Source organism: Hetaerina americana, unplaced genomic scaffold, assembly GCF_022747635.1.
Source record: "Hetaerina americana unplaced genomic scaffold, ioHetAmer1.1.p SCAF_3, whole genome shotgun sequence".
NCBI classification, from domain to species: Eukaryota; Metazoa; Arthropoda; class Insecta; order Odonata; family Calopterygidae; genus Hetaerina; species Hetaerina americana.
In genome coordinates this window covers 64231868-64253479 of record NW_027286874.1, presented here as the reverse complement: position 1 = coordinate 64253479, position 21612 = coordinate 64231868, and the positions used below count along the sequence as shown (strand labels likewise).

Below are 21612 nucleotides of genomic sequence, written 5' to 3'. Positions count from 1 at the left end.
ACTGAGGGAACAATTTTTTTAGGAATTATTTTTTACCGAATTGCCTTCCCTACGCCTCATTGACAGTCATAAAACAACTGAAAATTAGGTATCACTTGTAGACGTAAACTAAGGTATTAAACGAAACGAAGGAAACTTTTATCTCGACCGGTTTCGATGTTTTTACATCATCAGCAAGTGAAAAAACTACGAAATCGGTCGAAAAAAGTTCTTTAAGTGGAAACCACAGTTATCAACCTGAAGTTAGGTTTGATAGATCACGGTAGAGCTCACGTAGTATAAGCCCAACGGTATGCGAAATGCATGCATCAGGTCAAGGGGACCAGTTATTTTCCTTTCGCCGCATGTTTGCCCTAAAAGTTATAATGCCCGAAAAAATCACACAGCTTCGGCAAACCTAAGGGTGCCCAGAGATGTCCCCGTGAAACGAACCCCGGGCCCTCCGGTCAGTATTCCAGTGCTCTACCCGATGGACTACCACATCCCCTACTGTCAGGCATATTAACTTCTAAATGAAATATTGAGGTTAAATGACAACTACTACTGTTCTAACTGTGACCTAATGCTGAATTCTCCTTCCGTAATAGTTTTTAAATACGCCTTAATCAGAGATTTTCAAATTTCCCAATGTTACCAATTGGTTTCATAAGGCGCAACCAAAATAAAACTTCACGCCGTCATGGACACCACTCGCTGATATCGATTCGTGCAGACGGGAGATTCCTAGTCCTTTCACCGAAGAGGCAGAGCAATGCCATCATGCAGCTCCACGACGAACTACTTCCGCTTCTCCTCCCTGCTCGGCTATGAGTGTAGCTGGGATCTTGTCCTATTACGGTCAATTTTCCCATCCTCTCACTCACTGAATTACTTGTTAAGCTCCAAAAACTGTGGCTCTATTGCACACACCGACGACCACAAATACCTCAGCCATTTATTTTGGACACTTACTACGTACTGTTACCATACGATTTCCCCTGACGAAAAACCTGACGAGACTAATCGTTCCTCCTTCGCCACCGCAGTCAAGAGACTTGTAAACGTGGATTCTACAAAATTATGGATCAGGAGCAACAACTTTATTCCATTTTATATACGGATACACATCAAACACATAAGTCAAGCGGGTGACCTCTTTAGATAGCTTTTCTCTGCAAACTATTATTCTTTTTGAGCAACAACTTCAATTAGTTTTCCTTTATTCAGTAAGGGCGAGTTCCAGGATCTGACTTACGTACAAAGAGCTTTAAAAGAGGAACGTAGGCGATGGGGAAACGGTATCTCGTGGCTATGATAAATTATCCCTCATAAAATTATAAGAATGATTGCATTAGGGGAACGAAAATCATTTGAGGTAAAAGTGAGTTTCAGTCATAAAAACAAGCGCTAAACGTTTTACCCTGGCAAACGAAACAATGTAATCTACATGTTCATTGGGACATATACAGATGCAAGGGGGAAACGGGCACGTAGGAAAGGGGGAAAGACGAGTGATCTCCATTCCTTCGATTCCCAATAGTTTTCCAAAATTTGTCATGCATAACAGTGGGAAAAAAAGCAATGATACGTTTTGTCGTGAATTATGTCTTGTCACATGAAACTAAAGAAATTTGCCCAAATATTGCGGGTACGGTGAGGCTGTCCTTAAATTACGTAAGGTTTTGGGAGGGGGGAGGTAGGATGTTTGCGTGTCATTTCACTACATTTATATCGCCGGAAGGGACTGAGGAGTAATCTCATATAAGGTTTATTAATGATTTTTTCAGTTATTGTTTATGAAGAAATAATATTAAATATCCTTGATCAAAACAAATAACGCACTGCAATAGCTGACTAATGGAACTAGCCTCGGAATTATTGAAGCATTTACGAACCTGTTTGAAGTGTTTCAAGCTGTTTGTTTAATTTCCTACTTCATACATATGCATTCCGATACCACTGAAATATAAAAAAATGTGCCGTTCATGGCGGTGTACATGTTCCGTTTTTCTTAGAAAAACATAAATGAAGTGATAATTAGGGAATCGTCGGGAAAAACGCTTTCACCAAACTTAAGAGCGATTCTATTCTATTTGTTGGGAGCAAAGGTAATTTTTTAAAATTAATTGGTGGAATTGATAATTACGTGAGATGGGTAGTTTAATACTTTGCCGATTCTTAAAAGAAGGGAGAGGAGTGAAAAAGCCGAAAAGGCCCGATGCAAATAAAAGAAGCCCCATGGGGTACTTCTAAGCAGGCGACCCGCAACTCTTTCCCTCGACTGATTCCTGGCTACAAACCTCATTTGCAACGGAGCTTTTTTGTGAAGCCGGACGAAAGTCACAATGAATGTGCAGTGGAGCTCTGTTACTTTATCTTGCGAGGCAATTTCAAAGGTATAAAAAAAAACTCGGCGGAAGGAATCCCAAGAAATAAAACGCATGCAAACGAAGGAAGGCCTGAGAAAACATTATTCGCGACTGAGTCACAGTGCGAAAAGTGACAAATGAGTGCCAAAGGTGTAAAAGGGATTTCTTACCTACCAGAAGTTAGACAAGAGAAAACCTTTACAACACCGTGAGCTTGCTCGAATGAAACATGGGGAGACGGCAAAGCGACAGTAAAAGAGGGAAACTTGGGAGGGCGAGAGTTTGATTAATTATCGGTGGGAGGAGGGAGATGGTGGTTAATTGAGGGGGAGAAGATGGATTGGGGTAATACCGAGGGAGTAATGCAGAGAACGACTGTAAGGGAAAATACAAGTAAGATGAATTTTTCCAAGTTTAAAAAAATGAATTCGTTGAAATTCAACAAAAATATTTTCGAACGATAATAAAAAAATATTTAAATCATACACATAGAGAGCCACAATGGAACAAGTTCGCAACGAGGAAATAAGAGAGAAAAATAAAATGCACAAGCCTTTCACGCCTCGTACTTTCATTAAAGAAAAGGTGAAGTGAAACACTCAAAACCTATAAAAATTGTCTAAAAATGATAACATGACTAGTAAACCTATCAAGACATCAGTGTTAACACAAACTGGAGTTAAAGACCCACGTAGCGTCTCAACATTGTGGGTTAAACCGAATACTGAGCTCATTTTGCATTAAGTTTTGACAAGTAGAAATAGTTCCACGACACGTTCAGTAGCTGAATGACTCGAATTCCTTAAGTGTTTGAGATTCCAAGGAAACGACTAATGTAGATTACACGTTAAAAATATATGAAATCGTACATCACAACCAAAGGCGTTACCTATCTCACTCGCAATCCGTTGCAAGACCGAACAATGTAAATGAGATTAAATGAACACAAAAATTCTAAAATGAAAAGTAAGAAAATTAACTTACGATATCTTAGTTGAGATTATTTTCCTTCGTGCATCCTAAATGTTTCCTTCCGTGTTTCAATACCTATGAATATCAATAGTAAAACGACTACTTGATGTTTTAAGTGACAAATTGTCACATAATTAAATGCTGATAAAGCTGATACCTACTTTGATCACACTATATTCCGATGCACTAAAGGTATGATCAGAATTAATTTCACTGATGGCGTGAAGCAATTCAGGGATAATATCATGAATAAGAATGATTATATAGTTTGAAAAATTTCAATTAATACGATTATCAATCGAATTTATATCACCTTTTATTATATACTATTACTTGAGCTTTTCGTCATGCCCGATCTCCTATTTAAAATAAATGGATCACGGTAATTGGTTCTCCCTGACTGCGTACCAGATGGCGTAGAAATTATCCAGAGAGAAGTTACCACTTCCCCCTTTTCAATTAAAATGAAATCAATTTTTAGCAAAATTCAACCTCTTCCATGTCTCTACATAAAACAAACTTTCAACAGTCCTTGTCACTCTCTTTTCGACGCCTTTTTGAATCGAAAAAACTTGCATTTGATCTCAGGTAAAGTTAGCATGCCGAGGTAATGATGGCACTTGCCAACGAACTAACACAAAATTGGAGCCTTCCCGCGTTCACTCGACTACGAACCACATGGGTAGACAGAAAAGACGCCACGCACACATCAAATAAATGAAGCTCGCTCACGAGCGTTGCATTAAGTTGCGGAAGAGTAGGGAGAGCGTAAAAAGGAAAAATATGAGAGCTGGAATGAGGAGGTGAAACAGGAAGAGTCCGGAGGTTTGTAAGCGAAGAGAAGTGAAAGGGGTAGAAGTAAGATTTGAACTTAAGAACCTTTTTCTCTGATACATTTCTGCATTTATTTCTTAAGACTGTTAAACGCCACACTAAAAAAATTCAAACAAGACCCGAGTTTCAACTCTTGAGCGATGAAAAGTCGACCTGTTGATGATGCGTACGCTTTAAGATCAAGGAGTTTTTACGCGAGTGGTGTGATGCAGCTTTGAGAATTAAATATAGTAAACGGGAAGATTTCAGGGGCTGACAAAAATGGGATCCAAAATGATGGTCCACATCCGAGACATGTCACGGCCGCTCAGCCAACGACTCTGGGGGCACGACTTCCATCCCATCCCCCTCTTTGGCGGGGCGACGCGGAGAGTGGTATATCCAGACAAGTCAACCCCGTGGCGCGGTGTAGCACCGCCCGAAGGTGTAGGATGTGATAAAGTGGTGGTAGTGGAGGAGGAGAGGGGGGGGAGAAGTTGAAGGATGGGAGGATTTGCATTCAATCAAGTCGAGGGGGTAATAAAAAAAGAATGAGTGGGAGGACCGGGTCGAGGGATTTTTCGTTTTGTTTTGCCGTCTCGGGAGGGCGAATGATGCGGTGTTATGAAAGAGTGCGGGGGCACACGGCGGATACATGCGCGGTTTTTTTAACTATGGAAACTCGTCTCCATTGCCTTTGTGCTCGCCACGATCAAAAACGCACTGGCAAAAGAGGAGGAGGAGGGGAAGAGACGGATTGAGTCGAATTCAAATGGGAGAGAGGGTTTGACGTGCGTAAGCTCGACCGTGGTGGTGGAGTGGAGAACTCCTTCACTGAGGTTGATGTAATGTCCACGTGTACGCTCCGAGTAGGTAGTGAGCACGCTTCGAGAAAATGAGTTTAATTTGCATCTGAGAAAAGGAATAATGGGAATCCATCTGATTCACTTGCCCTTGAAGAGATGAAAATTTTCTTTATGTTGAATGAGATTCATTTCTTCAGTGATGTGCGTTTCCAACTAAATACACATTTTAAACATTTGCCTCGCGTAAAAAAATAGCAAGACCGAAAGGATTCTCACGGATTCTTGAAAACATTCTCAATTTAACGGGCCATAAATTTCACATTATAGGACAACGTGTACCCAAAACTTCAATATGGGAAGATATAACTTTTTAGTGAACTGGAGTTTTCCGAGTTTTCTACGATCTCATTGTGACTAGCTAGCTTAAACAATTTTATGCACTTTTGTGGTGGTGGTCACAATCGCCGTGGTCACAATCTTTTCTTTAAATTCATTTCTGAGAGTCGACAGACCTACTAAATGTTTCGAGAAAACAAAACGGGGATGAGGTAATATGGTCAAGTACCTGATGGCAAATAATATGAGATGGGCCAGTATGGAAGAAATTAATAAAATAGAGGAAGTTTCCCAAATTAGAACCTGAGACGCCTTTTTTTACTGAGCTTACGACGAGAGGGAACGCCGTGAAGGGTGCGTAAAAATGAATTTTATCCATTCGTCATATGGGGCAGTTAATAAGAAGCAATAGGCTTGGAACAGCATAAGGGATGAAAGAAATTTATACGAAAAAAGAAACCGTCCTCCTTCCGGCAGTTCATCTCACATCTGCTCGACTCAAAAGACTAGGAGACAAGGCGATGACGTGTCCATTACGAAACGGGAGGAACGAGATCAGTGACACACTTGCCTAGAGCATCTTGGGCGTTTGGAAAAAGCTACAACAAGCACAAACTTACGCTGACCCATCCCACCACACCAGGAGAATCGATTTTCCTTATTCGTGGACGAAGACAAGCAGACGGTTTGAGCTACGAATGAGCTGCGGAAAAAAAATCGACGTGTTTCGGTCTAATCGTTTCTACGTGAGAATCATATGTAACACATCCGTTTCACAAAGGACATGGTGGAAAAGTTTCAAAGAGTGTTGAAGGAGGTCATCAGCCTGCGCGGTAGAGTTACGGAGTCGACGTAATACTAGAAGGAACGAAGGCGGAGTGTCTCAATGGGCGGTCTTCAGCTCTGACCTCCGTCCTGTCATCAAGGGCCAATTTAGACTGGCGTGGGTTTGGCCATTGTAATATTTTTGGTAGTTGCATGGTACGCCAAATCACGACAAACAAAATCGTCCGCGTAAAAACGCTGAACACCGAGGTGAGGTACAACCATCTTGTTCGTCTCCCTAACTCGGTCTCATAAACGTAACTATGAAGATCCTCAGTTATTGCGCTACATTAGTCAAGCTTGAGCGAAGGAGAGCGAATAACTTTATACTTTTTCGCCATTTTTGAAGCAGAACCTTCAGTCGTGGAGTCGACCTAAACGTACCGACCATGGTCACACCCGGCTTGTTTAAGTTTTAATCATGAAGACAGTAAAATATAAGGTCAATTGTAAACAATGGAATGATAAATATATGCTTAAGATGAAGATTAAAAAATGAGCACACAGCAGGTAAATATAGCTACAGAATATGAAGACTACTTTTATCAATCAAAGTTAAAGAATAATTTCTGTTATAACGACTGTTTTTTCCTCCAAGGCTTGTCTAATTATAATTGCATCAGTTTGATCGCGTAAAAACGTAGAATCACGAATAAAAACATTCTATAGTGAAATAACGAGAGTAAGGATAAGATATAAGGTTTGCACAGAGGCCATAAATAGTTATATTGAGTGTTTAAAAAATATTTTTCTTAAGTAAGCGTCAATTGACATTATTTATTATATTTTGAAGTTTAAATTATTTATTATTGTCTATAAAAACATTTCATTAAATACATCCAGAAAATAAAAAAGTATCATTCCCATATTGCACAACGACAATATACTTTTCCGGTCTGGTAACAGGAAAACTCGGTGATCTTTTCCCCACACTGATACAATTCAACCCGAAGTTATTCTGCCTCCGACATTAATAGGCCAAGAGAAAAGGCTGAACAAGTACAGAATTCACTGATCGATTTGACGAGAGCACCATGCTCCCATTTATGATCGGTAAAATTACAGTCTTATCGCTAGAGCACGATCTTGTGGTTGCATTTACTATAAACTTTCTTCCAGTTATTCAGTTACAATCGACCAAAGAGGTTATGAAGTCAACGAACATATTAACACCATAAGATTACTATCACGGAGATTAATTTGTCACGATGCTAATTACCAGAGAGAGAAATAAATGATTATTGCGGAAATTAACCGTCGCACGTAGGAGAACTAACATGTTACGCTTTCTTCTTTAATTAAACTTCTCCGTGGTACAGGATAGAAAAACACTTTTACGACTGAAATAAAGACGAAAAGATTTTGTGGACTAATAATTCAACTCGCAAATAATCTCATAGAAAAAATCTACAGGCGATATCTTGTTCATAGAACAATAAATTTTAAATATTAATGCTTTTTAAATGACAATTTTTAGAAATCAACTTAATATTGATTAAGATTCAAACACATTGAAAAAGCATGAGTTTCTGGATATTTTTGCTCTTAAGGAAATATTAACTGTTGTGGCATATTAACTTGGTGTTAAATTTAAGAAACGAGTATTCAAAAGACCTCATTATCAGGACGCTTACTTTAAATATTTAATTGAAAAAATGTAAAGTCGAAAATAATAGAATCAATATAATAATATTTCCCTCTTATCAAAAACCTCAATTAGAAGCACCACAACTAATTAATACAGTGATGTTCTGGGTGCTTCCCCAGCAAAAATAGAAAAAAACCCGGAAAATTCACCTCTTACTGTGCACCCCTTGGCTTATATAACCTAATTATTAAAAAAACATTAAGCTTTCATAATCACGTAATAATTAAGAAATTGTAAATCTTCTTTAAAATTTATTCTTATGAGTTTTCCGTAGATATTTTCTTCATTATCATAATTATGTTTTGTGATATTCTCTTTAATAATTACCCCAGTAACCAAACAATCACAGTCACGGCATAGACCGTGGAGTATCAAAGAAGCACTCTCATCGTTCTCTTGCAAGGCTAGACGAATCGAGGCGAGCGAAATAAAATGCTCACAAGTTCCTCCTCGGGCCTTAAATTTTCATTTCATGCGATGTTTACCTCTCGAAAATTCATTGCACACGCATGCCGAATGATGGCATAGAAAGGAGAATTTGCATTCATCGTTCATCAGCAGTCGACGCAGTAACTTCCTAGACTTTCTTGCTAATATTGCGAAGAATATGACAACACGAAAACTACTTAATAACGGTGGGCATATCCTCAGAGGAAGAGAGGTTAAAATAATTACCAATTTGCGCATTCTACATCAAAAACGCTAACTTTCTCTACGACGACATTATCTACTTGCTCGTACGTTGTCAGCATTATCTATTCGGTCTCATCGAAATAAACTCCTTTACAGTCACTGTGTTTCTGCTTCCGGCGCTTCCCGGTGAAGATCACCGCAGTAGAATATCCTTATCAGCATTATTCCACAGGTGCCATCAACCAAAGCCCTAAGTCTTGAGGATGCCCATTCTATCGAGGCGGCTCCTGGAAGGGGAGGGTGGTTGAAGATGCAATCCCTCCTTATGAGGAATGTCCCGCCCCTCTCCGGTAGAGGAACGGGGCGAGGAGGAGGATAAGAACTTCGGAATGGGAGGGATGATCTATGGCAAGCAAGTTGCACTGGCCACCGCCGGGGCCTCCCCGTCCGGTTCTTCCCTTCAAGACGGGAACTTGAACGAGACCTCCCTTTAACTCCCATTCCCCCCAATAACCCCCGCACCCTCCGGATAAGCTTACATCGCGAGGTGGTGAGCATTCGACGGACGGAATGCCCGAACTACGCATTTCGAAGAGAAGAGCATGAATAAGAAACCGGTGGATACGTTTCAGTGTTGGACACAGCAAATCTACGACGCGATATGTCTGACAAAACTGAGAGTGAACACTGGTTTACTAGGACGATTTAAAAATAGCATGTGCTCATTTGGTTTTTACCAATTTTTTTATTCTTGGGTGTTATTCGTGGAATTAATTCCGGTCGTGTGAATTGAAATAAATTCCCATAATATTGAATTCCTACCTTCATCAATGAATGCAGCGTCGAAGGTCAAAACTTAAATATGGGGGAAATGAAGAAATCGGTTAATTAATTTCATGCGTTGGATAGAGTGGACAAGCTAGAATTAGCAGGAGAGAGAAAGGCCAGAGGTAACATGAAAGGATAAGATGGAAGAGGACCTGAGGAAGAGATGGTGGAGAAGAAAGAGTAAGCCCTAGATGGAGGAAACGGAGCAGGATCAAAGGTGGGAAGGCGGACCCAATTGAATAAAAGTCTGAAAAAAAGATTCTGTTATTAAATGTACAAATATGTGGGAAAAGAACAGTTTCTGTAAGAGAAAATCCACCAGTGGCGTGGAAGGATAGTGGAGAATGGCAACGCACTCACAAAGATCTCTACCCCACTCGATGGTAACCCATGATGATATTTTTTGCGGAAGTTCCTATTAAATGAAGTAATTTATGCAAAGTACCACTCCGGTAAAAACACAGTAAATTGAAATGGCGTCCACCTATTTACTCCCAAGTTGGAATTTTATTCGATGGAGGAACGGATGCACGCATGCGAGCAGTAAAAAGATAAACATTTACCTTTCATACTTCACAGAAAAAGAGAACAAAGGTGCATATGAAAAATAGCATAACAACGCAAAAATGCGCCAACTCTCCATTTTAACAAAGAAAGAGTCGCAGTGAAATATTCCCATGCGAGAATTATAAAAAAAGCAGCCGCGGAAATTAATACGAAGCAAAAGGTAAAACAGAATATCATAGTGAAAGAAGATCTTGCTGAGTGGGAATTTTCATAAAACTGCTGTTCACGGATGTAATTAGCTCTGAAGGCAAGGTCAAAGTGTAAGAAAAAGAACGCAACCAGTCCTTCTGAATCAGGTGCGAATAAAAAGCCTCGTACCGTGTCGGAAGAACAAATCTTGTAGATGAATCACAATTTACTTCCGGAAATTTTCTTATTTTTCCTTGATCACATTCTAATTCCGTTCAAAGCATTTCTTCATCCTTTCTCACGCAGTAACGCCAAAACTGCATTGAAGAGAATGGTTGCGATACATACGCTGCATCCTCGGACGCTCCGAGCATTGAAGTCTCCAAACGGCGGATCGTACCGACCCAAGGGTTTTGCGAGCACTTCATTTAAAGTAAAAATAATGGGGCGACGCAAAAAATACGTAATTCTGAGTATCTTCGAAAAAGCTTTGCTATTTCAGTTCGATGGCTCCACAAAATAAAATTATATCACTAAATTAAATTTTATCACTTGCGTAATAACTTCGAACGTAGCCCTAGCAGCTGCACAGACAAATGCGTTGGCCTGCTCATATCAAACCGAAGATGTGTTGTAGGTCACGAAACCCAATTGTCTACAAAGAGAAACTCAAAACGTCCATAGCGTCATTAACCTAGTTTGAGCGCGAATTTTAAGATTAGTGAGCATCAACCACATGCTGAACTTTAAGCATTAAAAAGAATTTTGGCTTACAAATCTGCTGCTGTTATGCATGAGTTCCCTAAAAAATGCACTCTCCAAACATTTAGAAATATCATACGGATCGTGGTAGATATAAACCGAATATTTAAGTAGAATTTAAAGTTAAAAATATCTCAAATTTATCGATTAACATTAAGCGGCATTCGATTGAATACACCAAAATTAGTGGCTTCACATTATTTACAGACCTCAACGATGGCGTTATTGTGACTCTTTTGAATTCTCAGCAGTCTGCCGATAAAATAATTGAACGTTATCTGTCATTCGTTTCTTATGTCTTTTTATATCCAAATAATTAAAACTGAACAACGACAGTTCTTTTCCCTTTAACATAACTATTAATTTTCATGGCAACTTAGCCAACATTCGTATTGACGTAGAAACAGCGGCTTCTGTGATCAATTAAATTTTTCGGAAAAGTAAACTCTGGGATGGAAAACGTCAAAACAACAGGCATGTTTATGACGTAAGTTGCAAATAGTGGTCTTCCCCTTTATTCGTCCACCACTAGATTAAGGGCGGTATAAATGTATACCCTTGTGAGCGAGGTGAAATAAATGACGTGGCATTTTTTCTCTCATTTCGCAATAACAAGGCAGATTATGATAATGCAGTTGAGTAATCTTCCCCACCCACACTCTCACTTCCCCTCGATCCTCCCAACCTCTGGTGGGTTCGTGCACGACAATGACAGCACGATCGATTAAATTCCTCAGGGAAATAATGTAGTAGTGCATTTCAGGCATACTAAAGAAACACATAAGTTAATGTTTGTTTGATAATTACATTTGATTGTACGGAACGACAGAATTTCCAAAAGCTGAGCATGCCCAGAAGGCTAGTACTTATTGTATCGGTTATTTAATCCCTCAAGTTAATCCTACTTTCACCAAACAAGCAAGTCCAAAGGTAAGGACTAAAGAAGAATAAAGGATACGGCGATGAATACAAATCGCCTTCCTAGGTTTAACACACGGAATCGGAAGGGCAAGGTGGGAAGGTGGGTGGGTAGCATCGAGCTCAAGACGGTGGGAGGAGCGTGGGAGAGGCCGGCGTTCGTAAACACAATTACGGCGAGAGTCCTCGAGGCCTCTTTAAGGCCAAGGGTTCCATCTCTCTTCCGCTCTAGGTCAAGAGGTCCGTGATAACTTTTTTTATGGAGTCCAGCAGGAAATCATAAAAACCACTGGGTAAGCTATGAATCATAAACCCAAGATGGGGAAACCATTCGTTATAATTATATAAACGTTAGCAACGTAACAATGATAAAATGACATTTAAGTTCATTAGAAACATCTTCAAATATTGAGAGTAGTTCATGCAATGAAGAAGTGGGAGAAGAAGTGAAAAGACACTTGAGCACCTACATTTACGCGCAGAGGCAACCGAATACTCGTAACGTTGGTATCCTACCTTCTTTCGTGATGCATTAGAAACACAATTAAAGTTAAAGCCAGAAATATTTAAAACATATTCAATAAAAGGAATACTCGGCTCAACAAGTGTTAGTAAGGATTTTCACTTGAATTGAATTTTCAATTTTGCTAATTTCAATTTACACCAAATCTATCACTCTGAATGGAAAATACTGACGTAGTTTTGTTTTAAAGGGGAATTTCAGCAGGCGAAGATGAAAAATAAGAAGAAGGTCGAATCGAACAAAAGCTAGGAGAATAAATGTTTACTTTCTAGCAGGGCGAGAATTTATCTTTCAAGAATTGGTAGTCTCTGTGTGCATTAAGTAACGAAGAAGGCTATGCTTTCAAAACAATTTACTGGCAAAAATCATTGGTCCCAAAAGACATACAAGAAGTGCTACAATACGCTAACCTGAAGCACGTATTTCCACTAAAACCTTTCGAATAGGCAATAAACGTGCATTAAGCTATTAACTACTGGAAAGGAGGAGGTAACGGCAAACTGAGTTACAGTAACGGTAGCCATACGTATAAATGATTGGCACATTACACGTCGTTCACATTCGTTAAATCATCAGGAAGGCCGACTGTGTCTAATGCACCACAAATGAGCGACAGATATTGTGTTTAGGAGAATATGCTTTGAATACCAATCGTGTACAAGCCAACCCTTTAAATTCTCGAAGGTTACCAACTTTAATATTGTTCAAATGCATAACCGAAAAAAACGACATGGAAAACGGAATACGAGCAAACAAGAAGCTTAGTGAACAAGAGGACGATGGGGAGACCTCTCTCATGAATATAAGTTATTCATTTAAAAAAATCCTGATGAACCGACATATATCGATCAGTTATTTAATCAGAATATTTAAGCCTCAATCGATTATTATTTTAACAGCAGCTATTTTAAAAAGCTCACATTATGGTATATTCAATATCTGACTAGCTAATACGATTCAAAGATCTCAAATAGATCACGGAAGAGCAGCTGGTTAGTATTTATGAACAGGCGAAACGAATGATAGCACACGAAAGAATCTGCTACGACATAAAAGCGAAAAGTTGCGTCTTTCTGGTGGCTGATGGTAAGTATAAGTGAGGACCAGCCCTCGGGTTAGAATTCTCCCACGGGAATCATTCTACTTAAAAATATGAATCTTGGTGGAGTTACGTTGAAACTGCAATTTACTCATCCTCAAAATTCGTTATATTCTATTATCCCTTTTTATTTCCCTCCTAAAACTGATATGACAGATATCGGAACATTGAACTCATTTTCATTACTCGTTTGTAATGAACTTTGATGTATCTCACCTTATACACTTCGATAATTGGAAAAGCGATTTACTGTCACCGTCTAGGGACCAAAAATCTAAACACTTATTTCCACAAGTGCCGAGGATCCCAGGTTATGGGCAATAAATAGTACGATATTTTACTACAATTCATTTAAAAAGTCACGTCAAGCAAAGGGCTTGAAATATGAAGCCAAACAACCAGTCTTTCAAAATTTTCCCCGCAGAATAACTTGATATACCCGATAAACGGTTTGGGCACACTCTTCGGTAAAAATTCACTTTAAAATTCCTTGAGAATAAAATGAACGGTTTTCCCTTTCCTCATTCTCACGAGCAACCGAGGTTTCACCGCACATTATGTAGCTATAATCCACACTTCGAGTTTGCGGCTTCACTCGACACTGACACGGTACTGTAAATAAACAGGGAGAGGACATTCCATCCCCACAAAACCAACACGGAAGGACGAGGACGACGGAAGAACGGAACGGATTTCGCGGAAGATGACGGCGTGTGCGGCGAGGGAGAGGGTTGGTGGGGGAAGGGGGGGGATTGCAATGAGCATGAAACGAGACGGGAGGGCGGGCGGGGGGGAGGAAAGAAGAGGAGGGAAGAAGAGGAGGGAAGAAGAGGAGGGAAGAAGAGGAGGGAAGAAGAGGAGGGAAGAAGAGGAGGGAAGAAGAGGAGGGAAGAAGAGTGAAGGCAAGCGCGGGGCCACGTTGACGACATCAGGAAACAGCTCATTTAATGCGCCACCTGGGCAGGGGAACAGGACAGAGAAAAAAAGAAAAATGCTAGCGGTGATATGCAAAAGGTGAGGAATTAGATTATGCAGAATGCATCGGGTGAGGACTTCTCGAGGCGTCTGTTGGTGCCGGACGGGGCTCGTGAAAAGAAATGAGAGTTGGAACCAGAGCTACGGTTTTCTCTGCATCGCTGAGCCGAGGGTTATACTCGCGCTTGTTGAGCCGGCGGCTATTTCAGCACAGAAATGGCAGAGTGAGAGGAATGCATGTATTGCTGTAGGGCGATAAATTAAAGTATTATCTCGTATTCCACAGCTACTAGACTTTGATTATTGTTCAACAACTCGTTTAACCATCCTAACCAATTATGGAGAGCTACTGAAGTAGCTAGCGAAATAAAACGACAAAAAACGTTAAAATTAAGCGAAAGGTTGGACCACCGACAGTGTACAACTTAGTACGAACGGAAATTTTATTTCAAAATGAAACAAATTTTATTTTAATGCCCATTGACGATTCAGTATGGTTTTTAATACCGATGTGGATCATCTGAAAGACAGTTTCGAGGAGTTTGTGCGTAAGTGATAAACAAACTATACTGATAAGCTTCGTGTCACATCTTACCTGTAATGCAATCGAGGGGCGGACGAGAGAACACCAAGGGAGAACTTTTTTAATTTCAACTTTATTTTATATATTCACCTCACTAACATAAATGACAAGCGATACCACATATTATTGCCAATTAAATACTAGATAATAGGTCTGGACCAGGATTCTGATTATAATGAAGCCTCTCCATGTATTAAAAATTATAGATGTGAATTGGGAAGCTTTAAAAAGCTTCGTGCGTTCATCGAAACACCCAACCGAGCCGTAAAAATATGTGGTTATGGAGTAAGATGCGCGGTATAATGGCATTAATGAGTTCAAATGTAGCTCCTTTTCAACATTCAATCCCAGAAGACATGAATTCAGTGTTACAACACATTGCTAGATCGAGGAAACGTATATGTTATAAGGATCAGCGTATCAATTTCTTCGATTGAAAACTGATGATCAAATAAATAGATCAAAAGATTTAACTAATGGATGTATGTATCCCGACACTGTCAAAATTATGCAAGTGATGGATGATGAGATTGAATTTTCTGTAAGGTAGATGAATGTCAATAATTGACTTAAAGTCAACATTCAATCGGAGATGCATGTTCAAATAAAGGGAGGGATAAAGTAAAGTACTGAAAGCAAAAAATCAAGAAAAATAAATCGAAATAATGGGAAACGTACGCACGAAAACGGAGCATTTTTTATTTTATATTATGGAAAATTTATTGAAAGATTCAATGGAAATCCCATTTCCACACATCAATCCACAAATTCAATGCTAGAGACATTTCCATACGAAAACATAAACATTATGCACTTCGAAGGAACTTGTTTCCGCGGGAGAGTAGCGGTGAAATGCCAACTGACTCTCAGAGCAGATCACAATGTCAATTAAAGTTCAACTCATAAAACAGAACGGAAAGAGGTTAGCTGATGAACGAGTTTCGACCAAATGAGAACTTTACCTGCGAATCACATACATACCTCCCTACCACTTCTTCAATCAGCTGCATAATTTATTTTTGTTGATCTTTCCTGCAAGAGTAATGCGATAGCTTAAGGCAACGAGTTTCGCCAACTCCACGTTAATTCTCTGTCGTATAAACGGCAAAATCGATTCGTTGACCCTTCATATTCGCAAATGACAAAAATCACAAACATATAACTCTTTATCCAGTCATTCATTTTAGAAAATAAATTCATCGGCGAAGTTGGGAGCATCGTCTCTCCAAGAGGAATAAATGTTCAATCTGGGCGAATCAAACCGTTGGGAGGGCGGTGGGGTTCAATGGAAGGGCGGGAGGATCACTCACCATGGCGACGGCCCGGGGTCCCTCGCTCCGGCCCAACGCTTCCACGTGCTCGCACGGGAAGACTCCGCTTCGGCCGTCCACGGTCCCGAAGAGCCATCCTGGTGGAAAACAAAAGGATTAGCGGTGTGATGAGAGGTTGGGGACTTCTGTCGGTCACCTGTAACTTGACCGGACAGCGTGGGTACAATGACAGTCCGTCAGATAAGCATAGATTAAATTCCCATCGAGTTCTGCCGGAAACATGTCCGCAGGATAGACTTCCGGCATACGAGCTGACCACATCCATAACGTCGATCTCAATGGTTTAACGCTCATTACTCGAGTGAATACAATGGCCTAGTGAAAAATTTAATGTCAATGGACTCTCTCAATACTATCCTTATTCATTTCATGCATTAGAAAATCTATAAATACTTATGAGAACATGCTACTCCGTCCCACGCCCGTAATTACCCACACCCCTCCGTAACGTTCCGGAGGAGTGTGGGTAATTATTCATTCCAACTCGAACGTGACTGGGCAAGGAGAGATTCGAGACGAGCTTTGAGGTTTTTCCTTTTGTTATGAAGTTAAAAAGTAGAAATAAAAAAAATCGTATCATTTTATCAACACACAGCGCTATCATTAACTCTAAATCACAGTGAGTTAAATTCCCAATTGTTATTATTTGGTATTCCACCGGTTAAGATAGGTTTTTGATGGCTTTTATATTTGTATAGGCTGCGTACATGGAAATTTCCAATTACTCACACTTTATTAATGACCTTAAAATTCACATTTTGACGAAAATAAACGAACAATCATGAAAAATTAACTCTTTAATTATTACATCGCACTGCAGATAAAATTGCCAATATTACGGCAGAAATACGATGATATTATACACAAGTCACTTTCCTGTTTATTAGTCGCATGAGTATCAGGGAAAGACTGATAAGGTCCCTAGTTACTGAGTTACCTGATAGGTTTTTAACGTTATAACATTAGTCATAAAGTAGGTATTTAGCCTGCATAACTCAGCACTATCAATATCATCGATTTAATTCAATAAAACCAATCGAGCCGAGTCAACTCCATTTGACATAAATGTCAATTGACAAATTTACCAAACGTTTGGATTCCTGTATAGCATGATTTATGCATGGTTGTTGGTACAAAAATGAAATTAAATTATTCTTCAAATGTTTGGTTAATTTTTGTCATATTCCAAAGATTGCCATGGAATTATTTTGGAAATATGTAATCATCTGTCCATCAATCACCTATGGCTGCCACCAATCATTTTTGCAATCATACTATCTGTTCCAAATCATCCATACACAAGCCAAAGTTCTGGACGTAAGAGTTCTATATTGAATAGAAAAAAAACCTTTATCCTACGAATTATGAGGGAGATTATACCTTCTTCGCATCTTTGGATTCCCGAAGATGCGATATTTCCATGACAACCTTGGGAATTAGAGTAAATATTTTGGCAAATACCCTGTTTAGTCATTACATTTTGCTAGGGCTGTATTTAAAGATGAGCGGGCAAATGCGAATATAAGTTCGAATTAAATTGCGTTCAAACATGAACACTTTGTTCCTCAACCCCACTTAATTTGAGGAATGAAAGCCGGAAGGAGGAAAGAGGACGGCGGTGGAGAGTGGGTGTGGAGAGGAGGGTGAAGGTCAGGTGCTATGAAATCGCATATTAATCACATTTGAATAAGGTTCGAGGTCTTTCAAGAAACGAAGCGACGAGGGACAAATATTCATCGAATAAATCAAAACAATACATAAACTAACTTTAAATAATTGTATTAAATAAATCTATCCCTGAACAAGTATTGAACGGGTCCCGGGTTCAAGGGCTATAGTGTGACGCGACCACTATTGTTGATATATTTATACATGGAATCAAAAATTGTAACATTCCATAATAAAATTTACCCTAAAAATTAAATATTGGATTCTAAATTCAGTACGAAACTGTAACTACTGGCAATATATGATACAAAAAATTCGAAAACTACTTAAAAATTTATATCACCATTACAAGCATGTAAAAAAGTTAAGGAATTTGGATAAAATTAGTTCATCAAACGAAATGCATTAAATTTGAATAATTTGTAAAGCCAAAATTCTCCCAATTTGGTGATATCCACGAGGAACTGAGTTTGACCAGATGCAATATTTAATTTATGCCTCATAAATTTTTCAATGATGAAGTACTATATATTCTCAATATAGTACCGTCCTGTCGGCCAAAATTTTATTATTTCTCTGCGCTTCTACTCCGGAAAAGCGTGCTCTAAGGAATATATATATTGAGAGGGAATAAAAATGCATGCATAATCAAAACTACAATTGATTCAACAAAAGCAATTCCAAGCATTTTCATTCCACGGAAACTAGACACTTGAAGGCCGCAAAAGGAGAAACTCGAGAAAAAAGCGGCATCACAGAAATTCTCCAAGAACCTTTTCTAATGTCGTTTGGGACATGCGTCTCTTTCAAACTAGTTTAATTCTCCGTTTGTGCGGATCAGCGCATCCACGCGTGCACGGAAACAATGGTTCGCCCTTGTTTCACATATTCAAATAAACCTCAAACGAGTGAGTGAGGGTAAGCGTGCTCACGCAAGTGAATTGCGTCATTTGCTTCCCATATTTTTTTTCGCAATCCATAGAATTTCCTACACGTCAACCAAGAAAACGCTTACGTCCTCTTGAAATTTTCCGCATAAGGCCACGTCGATGAAACCTGTGGTAAGGCAACGAGTTACCAACAATAAAATCATATTGGTACACACACACACATGTTATTTAAATAGATTCTCACAATGAAAGTAATAAGCCATGTCGGTCATGAATCATTTTGTGAAATAGAATAACCCTGAGAAGAAAATATACAGCATTTAAATAATGGTATATTACTATTTTTATTTTTTTAGTAAAAATTAATAATTCAATTCAGCTCCTAAACATCTGACTTCGGCTGCCGGGAAATAACGTTTTACATCACGCTAAGAATGGACAAAAATATCTTAAAGTAAAAATGTTAGCGGAAAGCTTTTCCCAAACTCGACGACCAAATACTTTGAGGATGAACGAAGAGAGAGGTTGATCAAAAGTAGCACTATGCTGATTACATTTAAAGTTCACTTCCGACTTTTTCCCCATAGGAAATAGATCTAAATTTGCAGCAAACAAAATTATAATGGTTTGCAAATTCAGATGGCAGATGGCTAATACTTAGGCTTCTTGGAGAATACATGCAAAAGTATTTCATCTGCATCTTCGTACATTTTAACTGAATTCATAACAGAAAATCATCGGTGTTATTCATCCGATAGTAATCCTATGGTTTTTCTACATGTGATAATTACTGTTCCTATGCTCGAGTGCCATGAACGAAAAATGACATTATTCTTAAATGATAGCAATACGTAAAGCAGTCTCCGATTGGAAGATAGCATTTACATCACGCTTAGAAGAGTCCATGTGAGGTTTACATTTCATCAAGTGATTTGACTTTTTGAATCATGTAGCATTGTATGAACTATAAAAAACCTATAGTAACTACAACATAGTATAGATAGAAAAAAAAACCAGAATTAAACTTTTAATTCCCTTGTTAAATTCTTGCATTCATCTTTTAGAAGATTACTTCAATTGTTGTTATCATTCATTATAATGCGGTACATGACCGCTTTAATCAATTTTTTAATCATGATTAAGGACCATTGAACTATAAAGAACCCTTTTTCCGAGTCACTTAAATTTCTGATCACACCAAGGCAAGGATTAACATGTCATTTTGTTTCCCACCCAACTGAAAGAATGAAATAGGAGAAAAGAGACGAAAATTCAGGCGGCCACACCTTGTGGAAGCTGATTCCGAATCCTCTGTTTGTTCCAATTAGCTGTCTTCCAGAATATTTCCATAGTCAACAAACCTTTTCAACGAACTTTGACTGCCGTTTGCCATCGAACATCCTCGGCGTTGAACCTTGGAGCCTCTTAAACCCCAATCGTCCAATTCACTGAACTCACCATTTAATGAACAAAGGAAATGCCACCAGAAGATGTAAAGATAAAAAAATCAAAATTTTTAAATCCAACATCAAATTTTCATCAAATTCTAGGCCTTGAAGGTATTAGGCCTTTAGGTTCTGAAGGAGAAGGGTGGATATTACCATGTTGCGCTTCCATCCTTGAGGGTTGCGTGGACTCCTGGAAGAGGGCAAGTGAGCAAGGAGGAGAGAAACTTGGGAGAGGTGAAAACAGAGTGCTTATGGGCGTCGCAAGGGGGCGTGCGTCGGCCGTCTCTCTTGTTTCCGCTCACATTAGTCACGCAATCACGCATGTGCGCATGCAAACTTCACTTAAACACGGGCCGTGATCGATGAAGCGGACTTAGGGTAGGGTATTGAAAACAATCCAAAGGAAAGAGATATTCCGACCAGTTCCGAATACGGGACACCGCTGAATAGAAGCCCTTCGAGACATTTATAACTTATTTCCGCGTGAGCAGCATAATTCCTATGCTAAGTTCACTCCTCATGGGTTAGAAGCGAGTTTCCTGGCCATATGGTCAACTTTTTTCAATGCCAGAATGATCACATAAAATGGTTTCTGATACAAGCTGTGACTCGTATGGAAAGTAGATTTCTTATTAAGAGTAAAATCATGGTTACCTGAAATGAAACGGATCCCGGATGGTGAATGACAGAGTAGATTTAAAAAGAAATTTTCTTTTTAGGAACTTAAAAAGAACCGCATGGACCGATGGCCTTCTCGAATACCATATGTAACTAAAAATAAAGGGAAAAATCACAAATTTGAACTATTGTAATAAAAAGAATGCTTCTATAAACTTCTGCCTAGCAATGATAACTTATGTGCGTTCCTTTTAAAGGCACCATAATCTAGGAAAAATTATTTCGAGGGAACCTACTGAGATAATACGAGTGCTTGGCCAGCCTGGGTTTGTTAACAAAAAGAATGAGAATCCGTTCTATCGGTAGCCAGTGCGATGATATTTTCAGAATTAACTTACGAGAAAGAAAAAAATCAAGAAAACCAAATTTTGTTTATTCCATCCCCATCCACAATAAATTCTCTTCGGAATATGTATATCATATTTTTCAAAGTGGGCATATGTCACCCTGGGATGGTTCCATTGTATAAAAGCTTAGCTGGAGGCCACGCGCAAGCCCATTGAGGTTACTCTAAAGTGTTTCTTCATGAAATTATTCAACATTAAAATATAATAGTCATGCTGCAAGCCGGAAAATAAGCCTCCGTCATACATACATATAACCATTCTTTGGGGATAAATATAAGAGTACGGAACAAGGGAGCCTTGAAGTGCAACGTTACGTATGCTTTAGAATAATAATGCATTCGATCTCCTTGGTGGGCTTATTCATTCAACCTCAGACTGAGGATGGAGTAGAAAGATTCCGTCGCCATTTTCCAGCCATTCTTATTCACCCTTCTGTCTCTCTGTAGGGTTTATTTATGCATATAAATGTCAATTCACGGGTACCA

The 21612-nt window shown here is 39.1% G+C and overlaps 1 protein-coding gene across 1 annotated transcript in view; it reads right to left on the bottom strand.

The window, feature by feature from the left end:
• The window catches only part of Myo10A (Myosin 10A), a 247824-nt gene that overhangs the window by 116445 nt on the left and 109767 nt on the right, over window positions 1-21612 (bottom strand). The window contains exon 46 of the mRNA XM_071587864.1: window positions 16076-16173. Within this exon, the coding sequence (XP_071443965.1) occupies window positions 16076-16173 (98 nt within the window). The remainder of the gene's footprint in view (window positions 1-16075; window positions 16174-21612) is intronic.